At 56.2% G+C, this 19104-nt stretch overlaps 2 protein-coding genes across 4 annotated transcripts; one reads left to right on the top strand and one right to left on the bottom strand.

The window, feature by feature from the left end:
* LOC149855817 (histone H2A type 2-B) lies at window positions 1-18265 on the bottom strand. Of its 3 annotated transcripts, none has more exons than XM_090021729.1 (3): window positions 18129-18265; window positions 17649-18034; window positions 1-3628 (listed from the first exon to the last, which is right to left on the bottom strand). In XM_090021729.1, exons 2-3 carry the CDS (start codon window positions 18023-18025, stop codon window positions 3622-3624), a joined length of 384 nt encoding a protein of 127 aa, XP_089877855.1. In that variant the 5' UTR covers window positions 18026-18034; window positions 18129-18265; the 3' UTR covers window positions 1-3621. The 3 variants fall into 3 exon arrangements, with proteins under 3 accessions (XP_089877855.1, XP_089877857.1, XP_089877856.1); XM_090021731.1 differs by having other exon boundaries at window positions 1-3625; XM_090021730.1 differs by lacking the exon at window positions 1-3628 and having other exon boundaries at window positions 17507-18034.
* H1-10 (H1.10 linker histone) lies at window positions 8182-9505 on the top strand. The gene has a single exon (XM_090021723.1). It carries the CDS (start codon window positions 8256-8258, stop codon window positions 8919-8921), a length of 666 nt encoding a protein of 221 aa, XP_089877849.1. The 5' UTR covers window positions 8182-8255; the 3' UTR covers window positions 8922-9505.
* Window positions 18266-19104: the final 839 nt, after the last annotated feature.

Genomic DNA, 19104 nt, shown 5'->3' with positions numbered 1-19104 from the left:
TGTAAGCAGAACCTTTATTGATCTGGGGGGGGAGAGGGGGGTAGAACAAAGGAGTCGGAATACACTTTTGGGCAAATATAAGCAATATGAGTCTTTCAGATATCAGATGCAATGACTGTTTTAAAATGCATCTTCCTACACTTTGTTCCTAAATTCTGGTTAGTTTCCAGGTTTTTACTTGGAGTATAAAACAAACATCCAGACCACAGCCTGAAGGTACCTTGCTTGTTGCTTTCAAAATGCCCATGGGCAGTTCTCTCTCCCTAGGAATCTTATCTGCCCAGGTCACCTGATTGCTCAGCCTGAACCAAGGAGAAAACCCAGGAACTATAGGGGTCACTTGGTTTGTTCCAAGTGAGTGACAGAGGGGGATTTCTTCATAGTACCACTTTGCTTTGGTGATGTTGCAGTGTTTTAAATCCTGGGCTGTGTGTGGAGCTGGCTCATAGCTAGCTCTCCTGGGGCTTCTCTTGTGAGCTGCCTGCACAACAGGAAAGCACAAGTCAGGAGCAAGTGGCTTAGACAGCTTTAGTGGGAAGCCTTCTGTGCCTTACCCTATTGCTGTTGCTGTCATCCCCAAGTTAGAAAACAATGCTATGGGGAAATGGACCACGTGGAAGGCTTAGGTGTTCTGGGGATAAATGCATTGCTTCCTAGGGATCTTTTCCCATGTGGGTCTGCCTTGAGGAGAGATGGCTTTGACTTGGAGGGAGCAGTACTTATGGGACTCTAGGGCAGGCACAAGCAATAGTTTTCTGGGGAGATGCTGACTCTGAAATGGGGTGGACGAGTGCAGTGCTAAGCCTGCACTGCCTTCGTGCTGTGCCCCAGAGACTGCGCCAAAGCCTGGGAATAAGTGAAGGTAGCCCCTGGAGAGAGGCTGGCACCTACTTGGGGTCATGGGCTATGTCAGCTCATTCCTGGGCTTTGGCATGTGCAGGGCAAGAGGGGGAATGGATGCACAGACTTTGTAGGAAGGCAGCAGGGATATGGCATGAGTTCTTCCTTTTAGTTCCTGGCCACTCTGTTCATCTCTCTGCTAGCATCAGTGTTGTCTAAGAACAACACTTTCCAGTAAGCATTTACCAGGTACTGTAACCCGCCTGTGCTTTTTAACTGCTTGAAATGACTGTGACCACAACATTCAGTGAACTGTACCTGCTGGTAAGTGAAGCCTCGGATCAGCACTCAGTTAGGAACTCGCACCCAGGGCCCTTCTAAGCCAGCCTGGCGAAGTACAGAGACTCTCATAGATCCTGTCCGTTATGTTACCTCAAGGCTGTGCCATCGAGCACAGCTGTGCCCTACTTAAGGGCAAAGGTGTTGCCTTTTTGTCCTTGCTGCTCTCCCCACGATGGGGTGGAAGTTGCTGAGTTGGAGCTGTTTTGTTTTATCTAGTCTATGTTTGGTTTTCATGCTTATGCCTTCCTCAACCCTTATAGAAAGAAGCAGGCTAGGCTCAGTGTTGCCATTTGTAGTAGGATTTACAAAAACTTTCTAGAAGTGTTCCTGGGTCCTGGAGCGATGCAGCTTATATGAGAGTCGTGGCTTATGTTTAAGAAGCAGTTTGAAGCTTTTGTGGTTGGGGACACAAGCCTGCCAATGAGACACCAGTGCCCCATAAACACTGACAAATTACTCTAAAAGGCTCCTGGGTTCCAGTTGGTCTCAGAATTTTTTCGGTAAGGAGAAGGAAGCTGTGTGCCTGATTCATGATTTCTAAGCAGTCGGGGTTGGTAGCACAGCGGACAAACGGCCCCTACTGTGTGCCATGTAGAAGTGAAAGCCACCTTGACAACTTAAGACTCAGATGTGCAGCCCAGCTTAGAGTTGCTGAGTACCTACTCTTGGCCTCTGAGTGACGACTCCAGTCTTTTTCCTCTTATTAAAGTGGTCCATGCCTAATATTACCCATGTAATTTTCTTTCATCTACTTCTGTTTCTCTTGGGTGCAGAATGTGCTCAGATGCTGGGGAAGTACTGAGTGGACTGCTAAGCCAGGGAAGGGCTTTCTGCCCATTTCAACAAGCAAGAATCTGAATACTCTTATTCTGGCAAGAACAGGTGGTTTTTTTTTTTTTTCTTTTCCACTTGAACTTCTAGAGGGCCATAAGTCACAAAGGCCCTCTTTTCCCAGCATAAGCCAGTAGAGAGAAGTAACACTTGTGGGAAAAGCAAAGGATGCTGCTCTAAGTTATTACCTTGTGGCTCTTGTGTTGCATCCTTCTGTAGCAATACATTGTGGGGCGGAGGAAGGACCCTTGCAACTTGAACCTTGTTCCATTAGCAGTGATTTTGCTTTTTAGTGATTTTTTTTTTTCTGTCCCTGGCAGAGATAACAGTTACATCCTCGTTGTTCCCAAGATGTAGCTTCCCTCCCTACACCCACATATCCTGTAAACAGGTTTAAAAGGATATTTAGCTACAGCCTGAATAGCTACCAGGCCACAGGGCTACCCAAGGCTCCCACTCCCCTGCTGCCAGATTTTGGGCTTTGTGGGGAGCCTCCGGGCCAGATAGCACAGGATCAGTCTGTGGGTCCCAGAGTGTGAGCATTGCCAGCTGGTGCTGATAATGTAAGGACCAGCCCTAGGCCCTGCCTGGCCATCCCACCCCAGCCTCTACAGCCCATCAAGCCCTGCTCTCCAGGGGCAGCTGTAGGCACCTGTCAGAAGTAGGGCTCAGGGCTACTCGGGATCACAAAGGAGACCTGGAGGTGGCTGGTGCAGGGCTCCAGCTCCAGGGCTGGGCTGGTGACTGAGTGTGACCTGGGGCTCTAGGGAGCCAGGGTGAGAGGTGAGGGGACATCCTTGGTGGCGCTGAGCCCTGGGAGCCCCAAGGGCTCAAGAAGCATCATGCACATGCATGAGCTTGGGCCTGTCTCCATGGAAACAGTGATGTCACACCACTGGGAGGCTGCACCGTGTGTCTGGGCAAGGAGCTACCATGTGACTGCCAGAGCAGAGGCAGGGGCAGGGGAAAGGCTCTCCCCTCTGTGATCACAACAGGGAGGGCTTATTGACTGCAGCCCCAGGGTTGCGGGGAAGAAGGTTAGAAGATACCGTGGTGTTTCCTACTGTGGGATGTTCAGACAAGGACCTGGGCAGCAATTGCAGAGGTTACTTAACCTGCCCTCACCACCCACTCAAGCAGGGACAGTGCTTCTCAGCATGCCTAAGGGGGGAGGAGGCTGTGTGGGACCAGGCTGCCTAGTGAGGCTGTGCCATCTCCAGCCTTGGTTGTGGCATCCTCAGCCTTGGCTATGTCCAAGAACAGGTTGAGCAGACCCTGGGCTGGGATGATCCTGCTGTGAGCAGATGGTTGGACTAGAAGACGTTGTGATGTCCCTTCCAGCCCTACTTCCCTAGGAACCTATGTAACTGGCCAGCAGTGCCTTTATACTGTCAAAGATGCTTCTTCCTCAGCTTCTGGCAGGGCCCAAAGGGCAGGTGAATGGGGCTGGGGCAGTGCCCAGTCATACTAGAGATGGCATCATGCAGCCCTGGCCTGGTAGCTGTGGGTTTTGGCACGTGTCCTCGCTGAGCAGATCCCTCTGCACTGGGCTGTGGTGGATTCAGCAGCAGATTCGCTGGCAGCTCCCTGGTGGAGGCAGATGTAGCACTAGCTGCTGAGAAAAAATGGCAAAAATTAGCATCTTAGCCCTGGCCTGTGTGAGCAAAGAGGCCAGACATGCGAGGTTGAGGGTGGGGAATGGGACAGATACAGTGCATGTGTGGTATTCCCTCCCCCCTCCAGTTACAGAGCACCTTTGCTTCCCATTTGCTGTAGGGGATATGGGACTGGTGCCCAGCTGAGGGCCAGGGATAGCAAGTGCATAGATACCAAAGGCTGTTGGCCTGTGAGGCTGCAACCCTTAAATCCGCATGACAGCAAAAAACCACTCCAGTTCCAGCTTGAACCCAGCTTCATCCAGGGACAAAGTCAGCTCACATGCATCACTTTATCAGTGCTAATCAGCCAAGGGGCTGTGGCACCCCAGGGTGCCTTTGAGATCCAGTAAGGGTGCTGTGGGCTTCGGCAGCACTGTTTGGTGTTCAAGAGATTTTATGTAGAAATGCAGAGTGGTGCTGGCAGCCTGCCCTGCTGTGAGCACTCAGATCTTTGCAAGAGAAGACCTACCTTATTATTTTGCTGGAGTCCAAAAACACGTGAAACCAAAGAAGTGGCATTTTCTGAGGGTGTTGGGCAGGAAGTGGAGGGTGTTGGAAGCTATTGAGGGATGTGGCATATTTACCATGAGGCTAGAGGTGCACAGATAACAGCCCAAACAGGAGGCACTCTCCCAACCCTTTCAAAGTGGCTCAACCAAGCAGTTGTCCCTCTGCCCCATTAGCGCATGTGCGTTGGGGGCCAGCCTCCCAGGAAAGGCCAGTGCTCTCAGGGGTGTGGCATGGTCTGTGCGCTCCTGTGAGGGCAGCCACTTGCTACTGATCCCCCTGCTAAGCGCACCGGCAGCATGTAGGGTGGACCTTCCCTCAGCCTGGTTTACAGACTTAGGTCCCCCACCAACCCTTGGCACACCCCTTTTTCCCCACAACCCCTGCATGCACACACCCATCCCCTGCCCCTCCCCCCATATTGGCATCCAAGGTACCCTCTGGAGACAAGTGAGACCTCTGGAGACAAGGGGACAGCAGCAAGGGCTGGGTCTGGCTTTCTAGCCTGGCCTGCATGACTTGGTACCACATGATGCCTTCTTGGGCATCTGAGGTTTGCTGCTTCACATGGTGTGTGTGAAACGGAAGTGCATGGCAGGAGGATGGCACCAACACCAGCCAAGGCTCTGAAAGAGAAAGTGTGTGTGTTTCCATGCTAGGACATGCTCCGAAAAGGGGCTGCCAAAGATCCCCTCCCCATACTGCCCCACCAGTGGACATGGAGCAGGGACAGAAGCTGGTTCTGGATTAATGTCCCCTGCCTTATTTGTATACCACTGTAGCCTGGGATGGAATACCCCATAGAATAATGTTCACCTTGGATTAGGTGGGTGCGAGAGATGGTGTAGGACACCCCTACTGTGGCCACCACCCATAGGGGACTGGTTGGGGGATTTTTAACCCTGAAGGGGCTGGTGGCCCCCCCCCACCCCCCAACAGCCAACACTGGTGCCCACACCCTGACACCCAACAGGGCCATCAGCAGCTTCTGTGGGTGCCCCCTCCAGATTCAGGAGGGACCAGTCACTCATACCATCAGGCCTGTTTGCCTACAGCCAAATGCTGTGAGTAACACTACAGCTTCCCCAAGGGCTGGGATTCCAGCCCAGGCGGCGGCAGGGCCCGGGGAGCCCGGTGGCAGGGGCCAGGCGCTGCCAGTGGAGAGGAGCTTGTTTTAAAGTGGACAGCACAAGAGCCAGCAGCATCACACACACAAGTCCAACTCGGCCAGGCTCAAGTGGCCAGGCTCAAGTGGCCACTGCTTGAGTCCGGTGTGGAGCAGACACCAAGGCCCACCCACCCTGCCGTTTTCCGTAGCTGTCTGATTTAAGAACAACACACTGTTGTTCAACACACTTTCCCTTAAAGCCTCTGCCAGGAGCTGCGCTAATGTGAACACGCAGGTGGAGCCACAGAGACAAGCCTGGGGAGTGTGTGCTGTGACCTCAGGGCCCAGGCAGATGCACCCTCACTAGCGGCTATGTCTGGCGCTGCCTTCCTAGGTACTTAGCTGCTGTGGAAAGGCAGAGGCACCCAGGCCTGCTCCGCCCAGACATCTATGCCAGGCCGGTGAGTTTCCCACCATTTGGCATGGGCGTCTTCCCTGCAGTTAATATAGGTTGACACAGCTGTAAGAGGAACCATTAGCCTGGCCGATAGCTGCCAGGCTATCATTGTGGGGTATTGGCAGGGTCAGAGATGTGTCACCATCAGTCTCTGCAAGCGAGCGGGGTGCAGGCACAGAGCACTCTGTGTGTGGGAAGCGGTGCCCTGTGTGGGCCATGCCTGAGTGATGGTGCAGAGGAAAATGGAGTCCAGCAGAAAAGAAATTTGCTCCAGATCCACCAAGAGCCAACCTTCAGGGCAGGGGAGGGCAGCTCCAGGGGACAAGTGACCTTGTTGCAAGCCTTCCTTATTGCAAGCTCTAGAGGAATCTTCCTTTTAACCCATCAAATTGCACAGCCCCCTAGCACACCTGGGGGCTCTTGTGAGGCTGCAGTCACTTTCCACACCGCTGTTTTCCCCTCAGCCCATAGTCTCACCCAGGACCTGTGGTCTAGGCCAATGGGGGACCTAGGCAGGGTTTTTTTAGGCAGGGGTGCCACAAAGTTTACCCTCCATGCACTCCCCAAGGATTCCCCTCTTCTGACTGATTTGTTGCAGACAAAGGCTGCCTGTGCCACATATGGCATGCATGCTGGACATTGAAGCAGCTCAAGCAGCAGTGCAAGTCTGGGAGTAGAGACCATAATCAATGAGATCCAGTTGCTGGGAAATGCTCAACTCACTATGCTACATATTTCGACTCCCTCTCTCTTTCTCTTGGTGCCTGCTTGTGCCTCTCTCTCCCCCCTTCCCTTCCCTCCCCTCCCTTCCTCACAACTTCAAGAGGAGGCTGGAGAGCAGGTCTTCCAGGCCCAGCTGCAGCACCCCCAAACCTGGGCTACAGCGCAAGGCCTCAGCTCACCAGCCTTCTGCTTTGCCCTGGGAAGCCTGCCCCCCCCTGACAACACAGCTCAGGAGGAAGATGGAGAAAGCTCCAGCCCAGCCCAGCTGACCCACACACTGGCTGTGAGGACACTCTCCTGGGCAGGTGGAGGCCAGGCTGTGGCACAGTGTCCCGCTTCCTTGCCCCAGGGAGGGTGAAATTGTGTCCACACCCACATGGTGGCCCTGGGCCCAAACCTTGATGCTCTTTTCTTTTGGGATTACTCCAAGGATTCACACCCATCCCCACCCCACCCCCAGGCTACCCAGATCCTGCCACCTCTTGGCTCTGCCCCACAGCTGGCAGGCATCTAGGGCCCTTGGTGCTGATCCCCAGTGTGATTTTGCTGCCACTGCCTCCCTCCCCAGGTGGGCTAAGGGCAGACTCCCCGGGGGGGCCTTGTCCTCCACGGTGGCAAGCTGACAGGCGAGGAGGAGGCTGGGGCTAGCGCCTCTGCCAGAGCATTAGAGCCGGTATCCCCTGGGTGCGCGCTGCGCTGCGCGGCGGAGGGGCTGGAGGGGAACCAGGATCTGCCTGGGGCTCAGCCCGCCCCCCCCCCCGTACGCGGTCCCTCCGGCAGCGTCAGGGCAGGGAAGGCGCTGGTGGCAGAGGGCGAGGGCGAGGGCGGGGTAGGAGCAGCGGGTCCTACTGCCTCCCGGCCCGGAGATCCGCCCTGATCGGGCCCCGGCTGCTGCTGCACGGGTCTCTGCCCCTCGCCCGCATCGCGGTGCGGGGGTCGCTGCATCCGATCCCTGCCCCCGGGACACACCGGTGGGGGGAAGGGGCGAGTCCATCCTTCCCCCCACAGGCCTGAGCGGACCAGGACCCCCTGCCCCCCCCGGCCCCCAGCGGGAGCTCCTAGGGGCGGGGGGGGGGGGCACAGCGAAGCCCGCCCGGGAGCGGCGGCGGGGGCTCCCCTGTGCCCGGGCGCGGCGCCCGCGGGGCGGGAGAGTCCCGGCGTGGGGGCGCGGGGGCTGGCGGCGGCGGCGGCGCCCGGGGCCGGGGCGGGGACCCCCCTGCGCGCGGCGGCCCGGCTCCGTGCTGCTGCTGCCGCCGACCACGGGAGGGCGTCGGCTGTGTTAGTTCCCGCCGATCAACCCGGGGCCAGCGCGGCGCCCGGGGGTCCTCGCCGCCCGCCGCCGGCCCCCCGCCCCGCCGCGGGCTCTTGGCCACCCGGCCCAGGCGGCGGCGGGGGCCGGGGAGCCCGGCGGCGGGGGCCAGGCGCCGCCACACAGGGCGCCCCCATCCTCGCTCTCGCCGCCGCACCGGGCGCGCCCGGGAAATCGCGGCGCGGGGGCCCTTCCCGGCGGCCGGGCGCCCCGGCGGCAGCGCGGCCGCCTCGGGCAGCGGCCGGCGCGGGAACCTGCAGGCGGGGGGCGCGGGGGGGCGCGGCGCGGGCGCGCCAGGGCCCCGCGAAGGGGCTCCAGAAAGCACAAGTTGGAGCTGGCCGCGGACCAGCCTGTTGTTGTTCCCAATTCGGTCCGCCCCGCGCCTATATAAAGCGCTGCTCGAGCACCGCCCCGCCAGTCGCGTCCGAGCGCCGGAGACGAGCGGAGCGGAGCTTCCTCGGAGCAGTCGCCGCTGCCAGGATGTCGGTGGAGCTGGAAGAGGCCGATCTGCCCCTGACTGAAGCCGAGGAGGTGCCGCTTGCCCCGGAGAAGAAAGCGGCGGCCAAGAAAGCCAAGGGCGGCGGCTCCTCGTTGTCGCCGTCCAAGAGGAGGAAGAACAACAAGAAGAAGAACCAGCCGGGCAAGTACAGCCAGCTGGTGGTGGAGGCCATCCGTAAGCTGGGCGAGCGCAACGGCTCGTCGCTGGCTAAGATCTACAACGAGGCCAAGAAGGTGGCTTGGTTCGACCAGCAGAACGGGCGCACCTACCTGAAATACTCCATCAAGGCGCTGGTGCAGAACGACACGCTGCTGCAGGTCAAGGGCACCGGCGCCAACGGCTCCTTCAAGCTCAATCGTAAGAAGCTGGAGGGCGGCGGCGGCGAGGGGGGCGCGGGCGGCGGCGCCCACAAATCGCACAAGAAGGCCGTGGCGGCGCCTGCCACGCGGCGCGTGGACAAGAAGCCGGCGGTCAAGACCAAGAAGCCCGAGAAGAAATCGCACAAGAAGGGGGCGGGCGCGGCTGCCACCGCCAGGAAGGAGAAAGGCAAAGCCAAGAAAGCGGCCAAAAAAGGTGCCGCCTCCGCCGGCGGCAAGAAGGTGAAGAAGTCGGCCAAGCCGAAGGCACTGAAGAGCAGGAAGGCATGAGAGCGGGGCGGCGAGGACACTGCCCCCGTGATCGTCCTCCCCCGCCCCGCCACCGAGGACTGAGCCCCCCCAGACAGACTGTTCTGAGAACGGACCCGGGTTATTCGCTTTGTCTTTTGTGTCGCCGCCCTCGCTCTGCAGCCGCCTCCGTGCGCAGGAAGACGGGAGGAGGCGCCCGCTGCTCCCCTTCTCCCGCCCGGGGTGGGTGGGGGGCTCCGTGCGCGCAGGGCGACCCCCGATCGCGTCCTTGTAGTCGCTGATTTTTTAAACGCCTCCAACGCTTGTGTCCCCCGCGCCCGCCCCTGTTCCGCACGCCCCCGGCAGGGGCCGCGCCACGTGGCCCCGCTCCCGCGCTGCGGTGCCGGTTGCTTCGCTGCTTTGCGAATTTTCGAACATCTCCGGCGCCCCCTATTGGCTCTGGCCCCTGGCGGCGCCATGGAAACGGGCTGCCCGGCGCCTATTGGCTACAGGCGGCGTCTTTTCCCTTGCGGTGAGGCAGCTGCAGCTGGCCCGAGCGGGAGCCGTGGGGGGGAGCGGGCGCTGCGGCCCCTCGTGCGGCGAGCCTTTTTTTTTTTCCTTTTTTTTTTTTTTTTTTTTTTTTTTTTGGTTCAATAAATTGTAAAAAAACAAAACCCTCGGATCTGATGATTCCTCCGTGTGCGGGGGGAGGGTTTGGCTGCCCCGCCCCCTTCTGGGGCCCGATCCGCCAAGCACCATCTGGCCCCGGCCCGCCCAGACCAGATTCATCCTGTGTGGACAAAGCCCGGCCCTCGCAGGGTCGACAGGCACAGCTCCCGGCCCCGTAGGGCTTTTCCCGCTCGAAGCTTAGGGCTGAGGATTTAGGGGCTGCAGCGATAGACCTACAAAAATTGGCCGGGGGGGTTGCGGCACCGTGGGGGGGGTGGAGGACAGCCTACCCTAGGGTGGCAGTGGGTAGGGGTTGGTGCAAGGGGTAGGGGCTGGGTGGAACAAAGGGAGCCCACTGCAGGCAGTTTCCTGGCCTTCCAAGAACTTTTGCTTCACCCTGCTCCAGAAGACTCGGTTCCCAGTGTCCATCACTTGTAGGCTGCACCCCTGCTGTCCACAGGGATAACCATCAAGCCAAGGCTCAGCACCAGGAGGGAGAAAGGAGCTCTTCCATTCTTCGAACAGTGGCAAAATTACAGCACAATTTAAGTTGTGCTTCAGCATGTGTCCCCCACACCTGTAAGGAGCTGGGGCCTATGGTGCAGGCCAGGGAGGCTGTAACAGGAGCCAGGCAGCAAGGACCAGCCACCCCTTCCTTTCTTTTTTAAAGATGCAACAAGTCAGGATCTTCTTGGCCACGACCAAGGCCCCATTCTCTATTTTTTTGCATCAGGGCTCAATAGCTGTTGTTCCTAATTAGGGGATTGCCCTCCAGCCCCCTCCTTTAAGCACACCAACCCAGCAGGCCTCACACTTGGTGGGATGCTCTTTTTTCCACTGGCATCCAAGGCTCTCACAGCCACCTGTGCAGAGTTCCTTGCACTGGCATAGTGCTGCCAGCCCTCTGGGAGGTGCTGCATCCTTCCTGCTTTGACAGCACTTAGCATGCTGCCCCCACTTGGCACAGAAGGAGAACCCAGAAGGGTTGCATCTCAGCTGATGCTCAAGCTTCCCCATCCCAGCCCCCCCCTGACAGCGCAATCGTTCTGGGCCCTAGGGCAGTGGCTTCAGCCTCCCCCTTGAAAACAGGTCCATGGTTTCCCAGAAAGCAGCTGGAGCCCAGGTAACAGTGTCAGCTGCCCTGCCCTGACCACACATACAAGATGGGGGAGGGCAGGTCCTCCTGGCCATGTGAGGAAAGCAAGATGAGGGCAGGGAATTGTTGCCCCCTCTGAACTCTACAGTGGGTTTCAAAGGGCTGGGAAGAGAATCATGTCCTGCCCTTACTGCTCCCAAGGTGGGCTGGGCTTGGGGAACTGAACTAGAGCAGCAATACACCAAACCCAGGGCTATCAGTGCAGGGATGACAGAGGGTTGTGGACTTTTACCTTGAATGCCATTCTACCTGATCCATCATCATTAATGAGATGTCTGGGAGAGCAGGAGGGGAAGCTTCTTGGGGCACAGGCTGCTTGGAGTTGCAGTCCTTCCCTAGCATCAGTACTCTCTGGAAATTAATGCTATAGCACAGCTGGCTCTAAGCTGCCCGAAGGGGAGCCATTGAGCTAGTTCTGCTTCACTCCTCCCAAGATGAAGGTAAACAGGCCAAGCAGGCTGCATTCAGAGGCTGTTTAGGGAAACAGCCATCAAGGTTTAATGGCCTCCAGCTTTGCTTCCCATGGATCCTGGGGAGGTCTCCAATGCCCACTTGCAGCCAGGCTGGTCAGGAGCAACTACGGTTGTTTGGAGAGATCGTCATTATAAACACTGCATTATCTTAGTCCAAATTAGACTTTCCTAGGCCTGTAGGAGCCAGAAGGAACAGTGGAGAGATCAGGCCCTTAGCATCCGCTGCTGTGAAATACAAGGTACTGAACTAGCTGGACCCCTGGTCTGCCTGCATGTGGCACTTATGTTCAAGAATATGATCCAAAAACCATCATCCCATTGGCAGAGACTGATCAAACCCATTCTGTTCTCCTGCTATGGAGCCTCAATAAAGATGACATGCAAAAAAGGTAGAAGAGGCCTGTAGGAAGTGAAAGATCACACTAGAAGTGATGCATGCCACTAGGCTGTTTGAGTCCTGAGTTTCCAATATAACCTGGAGTGCAAAGGCTACATTATAAGGATTTTCAGCTGGGCCATTAGCAGCTCTGCAGTCGGATGGGGGTGGAAATGGGGCAGCTGCACCAATTAAAAAGAGAAGCCGTCTCCCCCCAGCTCAGCACACCTGTTAAGCCTTGCATAATGCAAAAGCCTTTCAAGTGATCTTAGTAGCAACCCCTGCAAAAAAAGGGCAGCATATTACTAGCAAGACTAAGCAGCTTTGAGATTTGGAGCTGGCATCTCATCTGCAGACCACTGCTTCAAAATCTAGTGATCAATCGCAGCTGGAACTAGGCACCTGATGAGAGGCTAGGGACTCCTCAAAAAACAAAAAAACAAAACCAAAAAACAAAACACAGTAACTGAAGCAACCTAGTACTTAATCCATGTGCTGGGACCAATTTCTACAGCCCAGCCAGCCAGCTGTGCAGCCCTGTACAAATACATCTCTCAACTAGATAAGCAGCAGGAAAGCAGCTAGCCACAACAGGACAGTGTTTCTCCCACACGCACTTGTCAAGCACTGGAGGGGGAGGAGACTATCATAAGGCAGGGCCCCATTCTGGTTACATAAAAGATTTCCAATGGTATCAGTGGGCTTTGGAGCAGGCCCCTGTGCTTGGGAACAGCCAGACTTCTCTTGCTGGCAACCTGAAGTGACTCTTACAAGGGAGGGTAGGACTGGGATGACTTGGTCTTAGCTGCATACAGAAGCCAGAGCTGCAGATCATGGTTGTCTGTAGGATACCCAACACAGAGAAAAGTCAAGATGGCCTGTCCCGAGTTTTAGCAGTGTAGGAGATAGAGAAAGGAAGCACAGGAATAGATGAGGTCAGACTTTCATCCTCACATACAATAGCATACCTACTGCATGAGCCAGCAGGAGTGCAGGGATCCTGATGAGAAGAGAACCCTTATTGCAAGTACAGCTGCTACAGCAGAAGAGGGGTGAGGCTAAGGCTGTTTTGACTCAGAGCTAGCTGCTGAATGCATGCGACAGACCCTCTTAGTTACTTCAACAGCAGAACGCAAGAACTCCATTTTCAGCTCCCAGACAGAGTGCAGGCTTGCGTCCCTCCTCCAGCCCTGCAAACATGTACAAGAAAAGTAGTGGATTCCTTGAAGCTCCTGTAGCACCTTCCTCTTCCCACAGAGCTCACACTAGCCAAGGCCCTTTATCCTTGGGTGGTTTCCAAGTTCATCATATAACAATGAACATATTTGAAGGATTAAAAAAGGACCTCCCCCCACCAGCCTTCAAATCGCATCAGGTTAGAAGTGGTAGGGGTGGCTTCAACTGCTGGGCCTGCAGCATCCCAATAGTGTGTGTTTCTCTTTGTTAAAAGCATTTCTCCCTTCTTGTTGCGAGACGGCTCCCTGCACACGCAAGGGACCAGCTTGCACACCGCACCGTGAGATACACCAAGACAATGGCTTCTCTCTTTTAGCCACAGGTCTTGAGAAGTAACTCAAAGGATGCAGATAGGTAGGTTGCTTTAACAATTTTATAGGCAAGCTGGTCACAGCTGAAGGGAGCTAGTCCCCTTGCTGCCCAAGCTTGCAGTACCAACTAGAAGGGGAAGCAGGTAGGCAAGGCCAGGCTAGCTCCCCACCCCCAGAAGGAAGAGTACTCAGTGCATGGCTAAAGGAAGTTTGCCCAAATAAGTGCAGGAGAGTCGAGGTGTGGATTCCTCTCTCTTGGCAGGTTCTCTCTCCATTTAGCAAAGAGAGGGACCATTTTGTCAAAAGCTTGTTGCCGACATTGAACATGCATTATGAACACACTGGAGCACTTGGAATCTACACGCTTGACGAAAGCCAACTGCAACCAACTCAGCCCATTTTTTGTTGGGCAAGTTGAAAAATGCAGGAAGTACAACTGATCTGCACACATCCAAAGTCATTAGCCGGGCCTAGAACAAGCAGCATCTTGGAGCTGCCGTTCCAGCTTCTCAGCCCAGTTAAGGTTTGCTGGGTTGACAGGGCTGTAGCCCGAGGATAGGACTCTGAGAGGCTGAACAGTGACAAGAAAGCAAGCTTTTTATACCTGATCCTCAGCTATCTACAGAAAAGCTTTACAGCTGGGAGGCTGGTCTCCACAGCCCACTCCATCCTTAAAAGAGTTTTAGAGGGCACCAGCCACAGGTGACCACTTGCGTTAAGAAAAGGAGAGAGAACAGCCTTTGGAAAATCAGACCAGCTGCACAAACCAAGGTTGGCTGTAACCTTTGCTCACCTACAGGCCTGCAAGTTAGCTATTGGTAGCAAGAGCCTTTTTTAAATTTAATCCCCAGGACTAAGGTAGTCTAGACACCATTGCTCCAGCCATTGTCCTCTGCTCAAGACAGACGTGGGGTGGGGGGGGAAGGGGTTTAGCTTGACACCAAGATGAACTTGTTTAGATTCTTTTGCTTTGTGCACCACACGCACTGCATAGCCACAATCCAACTGTGCTTGTGAAGACGTTCAGATGTACAATTTACAGCCTGCTCATAAGAAGCCATTTTGTTACTGGCAAAAAGTGAGCACCTAGCACATGTAAGAAGTCCTTGGCTAAACTATCTGGAATTCTTTTACAGCTCATTTCAGAGTTCAGCCCCATTAAGCTGGTACCCTGCCACCACAATAAAGTTCTCCACATTGAGTGAAAACAGAAGGTCAGAGTTTCTTTGTATCAAAACTACCACCCACCTAAGCAGCAGGGACTTCATTCTCAGCTGCAGCATGCCACTAGCAAAACTCCACCCTACCAGACAGGGCTTCAGACCCAAGACGAGGGACTCTGCTGAAAAGACAACTAGGAAGATGGATCAGTTTACCGGACACCCATTTGGACTTTGGTCAGAGCCCTGTGACACTAGGTCTGGGGCTAGTTTTTCGCATCCTGTGCTTCCCAGGGTCACAATCTGTTCCTTTAGATTCATCATGCTTGCTTGAGGCCTCTCCCCATCCTGGACTGCAAGCTCTTCAAGGCAGGGCTGGTCTCATTTGCTTCTCTAGAGCACCTAGCACCATAGGCCCAGGTACTGATCTGTGCAGTATAACTAACTAACTTAATCTGTGATACCATCTCTACAGTCTCTTCTGTAGAAAGATTTATTCCCCCTGTTTCTCTGCTTTAAGGGTAGCCAAGTCCAGAATAGCAATCTTGGCTTCCCTGGTTTGCCAAATGCCTTCCTAGTCATGCTGTGAGCTCTCTGCCTTTACTCAGAGGGCAAGGCCATCTGAACCTTCAGTGGTCCTTCCTCCACAAGGGCAGCCATCAAATCAGCAAAGCAATTGAAAGCTGATCAGCTCTCTTCCCACCCTGACCTGGATTTACATCATTGGTCTACTAGTTTGGCACTTGCAGCACAGAAGCTGCACTTTTAAAGGCAGAGCCTTGCCCTTCACATTAAGCTTAGCTGAATTTCCCTTTTGCAAGCCAAACTTGCTGAAGGAAACTCAAGTTTCTTTGCATTTGCTGCACTGTAAGTATCAAGTGATCCTACAGTGCCCACAGCAAGCACAAGTCACATTTGTTGTCATTGACAGGAAGGCATTTTTGTGGGGGTGGCAGGGTCAGAGCAGCTTCCATGGGGGAGACAGACTTCAGCTAACAGGCCCAGTAAAGGAAAGCTCCACCCCACCCACATGTCTTGCAGATGGCCCAAATACAAAGCTACCAGCACGAAGGAGTGCCTATTCCCAGAAATTTGACAATTCCAGATCCAAGACTGAGCAGGTGAAGTGGTGATAAGAGACAGCAAGTTTGACATGCATTCAATACTGAACCAGTTTAATCAGATATTGGCTTTGCACTGTTCTTTTTTCAGTATCACAAGTTCTGCATTTTCTAAGAAATACAAAGCAAATCTCCTTTGAATTGTACAGAATGCTGGTCCTGGAGGAAAGAGAGAGACCAAACCACAACAAAAATAAAACAGAAAGGAAAAAAAAGGAGGAAAAAAAGAAAGAAAGAGAAGAGAGAGAACACAGGACATAGATACAGACACTTCCAATTCTCCACTCCCTAGAAACAAAAGTGTGACCACATACAGTTCCCACCCCTACCCACCCCAGGAGGATGAACATCCAGTTTACAGGAGGAACGAAACCCAAGTTGGTCCAGCGTCACAGCAGCGAGACCACTGCCCAGACACGAGAGCTTTTTCCAAGGTCTGCACCGGGAAGATGGGGGACCAGAGAACCAAGCAGACAGCCAATGACGTATCAAGGTCTACTGCTCCATTATCACTACACAACGCCAACGTACCTCTTCCACATTCTACGCATGGAGTGAAAAAACCCTTCATAAAAACCAGTTAACAAGCATCCAAGTTCATCTACTCTAGGTAAATTTTAATATTAAAATCGAGTCAGAGCCAGAGCAAGTTACTTCATCCACAAGATTAACAGCTGATTTGATAGGTTGAACACATGCTACTTACAGCACAGACACAGTTGCCCATTGTACTTTTAATAAGGTTATGAAGTTCTACTGTCCAAGAGCCTAGACACACTGCTGCATGCACATAATTTCTATCAACCTGTCACATAAGCAAACTGCTCTCACCACAGCGAGCAAGGCTGCTATTTATACCAATTTCTAGAAGATCACAGCTACTATGTGTCACGGGACAGCTAGGCTGACTTTCATGCTCATACGTTACCCAAATAGCCATATAATAAACACCACATTAACTAGATTCTCATATGAAGTCCAAAGTTTTTCAGCGAGAGAAGGAAAAGGAAAAAAAAAAAAAAGAAACCCCGAACAAAAAAACGCTAATCCATTAAGGAGGATTACAGTTAACAGATTTATAATTAGCACTTTATTTTAAGTACTAGAAGTAGTGTTGAACAAAAACACTGCATGTCATGTTAAAGTGCAACTAGGATACAAATGCTAAGTCTCCATAAGAAATAAGAGGTTCTGCAACATAGACCTATTGATCCAACCAGGAAGGAACACAAAAAAAACAAAACAAAACAAAACAAAAAAACCAAAACGCACAACAGAAACGGCATTCCCTGTCTGCAGGAAGCCCCTGACCTTGACATGCTCTTTAAGCACACCCCCCTGACCCCCAAACCATAGCAGACCCCACTCTCCTGGAGGAGACATAACTAAGCCCTACGACACCCAGTGAGAACGCGAGCTAGGCCACGCAGCTACAGTAAGGTGACTTTGCGAGGAGGTAAATCAGAACAACACAGCAACAAAAAGGAACAGAGGAGAGAAAGAATCGGGGCTCTTCTGCAGGTGGTGACGCCGCCTCCCCCCCTCCCCCCAATCCCTCCCTCATGGGAGGCAAGACACCATCCGAAAGATGTTTCTTGGCCGGAGAGAAACATCAGGCCTTCCTGCCCGGCCTGACCTCAGCAAGTCTCTGTGGTCACATTCATGGGGATGTGCAGCAACAGCAGGTACGATCACTGCCCTCGGGGACCCGCCAGCTCTGGGACGCAGCCAGGCCAGCAGAGAAGGGGCTGGTCACTCGTGCAAAAGACACAAGGGAGCAGGAGAGGCCGCTCTGCCCCCTACACCCAGGGGCACAAGCAGAAGGCCTCCCTGGGGCAGGGCAGAGGCAGGTCTCCAGGTGCATCACCGGGCAGGGATGGAAGAGACAAGGCGGGGGCGGGGGGAAGGGACGGAGCCCTGCCACAGTCCGGAGCCTCCACTGTGCAAAACGGGTTCCCCTTTCCCAGTTCGTGGCAGAAGAAGAAATCAGCCCGAGGACGAGGGCGGTGGGAGGGAGGAGGAAGCGCTGGGGCCGACCTCCCCGAGCGGACGAGACAAGGGGGCGGGGGCGGGGCCCGGGCCCGGGCCTGCAGCGGGGCCGAGTCCGGGCAGCAGGCGAGCGCCGGGCCGGGCCGGCGGGGCGCCCCGGGGAGCCGGGCGGGCGCTGTTCCAGCCGCTCCTCCCCGCCGCGGGGCCGGGGCAGGGCGGGCAGGGCAGGGCAGGGCAGGGCCGGGCCGGCGGGGCGGGGGCTCGGGGCCGGGCCTCACTTCTTGGAGCTCTGCGTCTTCTTGGGCAGCAGCACGGCCTGGATGTTGGGCAGGACGCCGCCCTGCGCGATGGTGACGCCGCCCAGCAGCTTGTTGAGCTCCTCGTCGTTGCGGATGGCCAGCTGCAGGTGCCGCGGGATGATGCGCGTCTTCTTGTTGTCCCGCGCCGCGTTGCCCGCCAGCTCCAGGATCTCGGCCGACAGGTATTCCAGCACGGCCGCCAGATACACCGGGGCGCCGGCGCCCACCCGCTCCGCGTAGTTGCCTTTGCGCAGCAGCCGGTGCACGCGGCCCACGGGGAACTGCAGCCCGGCCCGCGACGAACGCGACTTGGCCTTGGCCCGGGCTTTGCCGCCGGACTTGCCTCGGCCGGACATGGCCGGAGCCTGCGGGACACACACAGCATAGCACAGCACAGCGTTACCGCCGGCCCCTCCTGCCCCGCCCCGCTGCCCCCGGCCCGGCCCGGCCTGGCCTTACCGCTCCCGGGGGGGCTGGAGTCGCCGCCGCCGCCGCCTGCCTGAGCCCGCTCCGGATCGGGCCCTGCTCCGCGCCGCGCGCCGCCCGCAGCTGCAGTGACAGGCGCCCAGCCCGGCGGCTGGCGGATATGCAGCCCGGCGCCGCTCTCCCATTGGCGGAGCCGGCCGGCGAGCGCGGCTCCTATTGGTGCTTTCTGCGATCCCTGATTTGCATAGGGCTGGCAGCGTCGGCGGCGCCCGAGCCGCAGCCGCCGCAGCAGCGGAGCCGCCCGCCGCGGGAGCTGCTGGTGAAGCATATTAATGTGCGGCGCCGGCGGCAAGACGGGCGGCTCGGCCAGGCCCGGCCGCCTCACAAAGGGCCGCGCGGGGGGAGGGGGCCGGGCCAGGCCCCAACACCGCTCCCGGCACCGCAGTGCGCCCCGCCCCGCCCCGGGGGCCCGGCCCCGCCCCGGCCGCTCCTTTGTGGCGCCGCCGCGGACCAGTCGGGGCCGCCCCAGCGCTGGTTGCAGGCGGCCTGCCTGACCCAGCGCTCCGGCTGCCCCCTCGGGACCCGTCTGGGCTGCCCCGATCCCAGGCCCGGGTCCAGGAGCTCTCCCGTAGCTGCAGCGAGGCTGGAGCCGCACGAGGGAAGGTGAAGCGGTCCCTCGTTAAAGTAGCAGGCGCTGCCCTGGCAGGATCCATCTCCACTTCCGGTTCTGGGCGAGGGCAGAAGAGCCCCTGCCTGCCTGCGGCCTGACAGGAACAAACCCGCCCCTCTTCCACCACCCAGCAGGGCCACAGCTCCTGCTTCCTCGAGGAGGCTGCCTTTCCTCCAGGGGCCAGGTCAGCAGGGACAAGCAGGTCCTCGAGGCCAGGAAACCCAAAGCAGGGGACAGCAGCTCTTTGCTGAGCCAGCGTGCATAGGCCTGAGCTGCTGCGCCCAGGACCCATTAACCAAAGGCTATTTCCCACCCCCCAGTGATACAGCTCACCACTTC

Source organism: Crocodylus siamensis, chromosome 11 (assembly GCF_052110815.1).
Source record: "Crocodylus siamensis isolate JL-2025a chromosome 11, ASM5211081v1, whole genome shotgun sequence".
Classification (NCBI taxonomy): Eukaryota; Metazoa; Chordata; order Crocodylia; family Crocodylidae; genus Crocodylus; species Crocodylus siamensis.
Note: the sequence above shows the minus strand (reverse complement) of the source record. Positions and strands in the feature narration are given on the sequence as shown.

Excerpts from the sequence above, each read along its gene's own strand:
- LOC149855817 (XM_090021729.1), bottom strand. The coding sequence starts at position 18,025 with ATGTCCGGCCGAGGCAAGTCCGGCGGCAAAGCCCGGGCCAAGGCCAAG.
- H1-10 (XM_090021723.1), top strand. The coding sequence starts at position 8,256 with ATGTCGGTGGAGCTGGAAGAGGCCGATCTGCCCCTGACTGAAGCCGAG.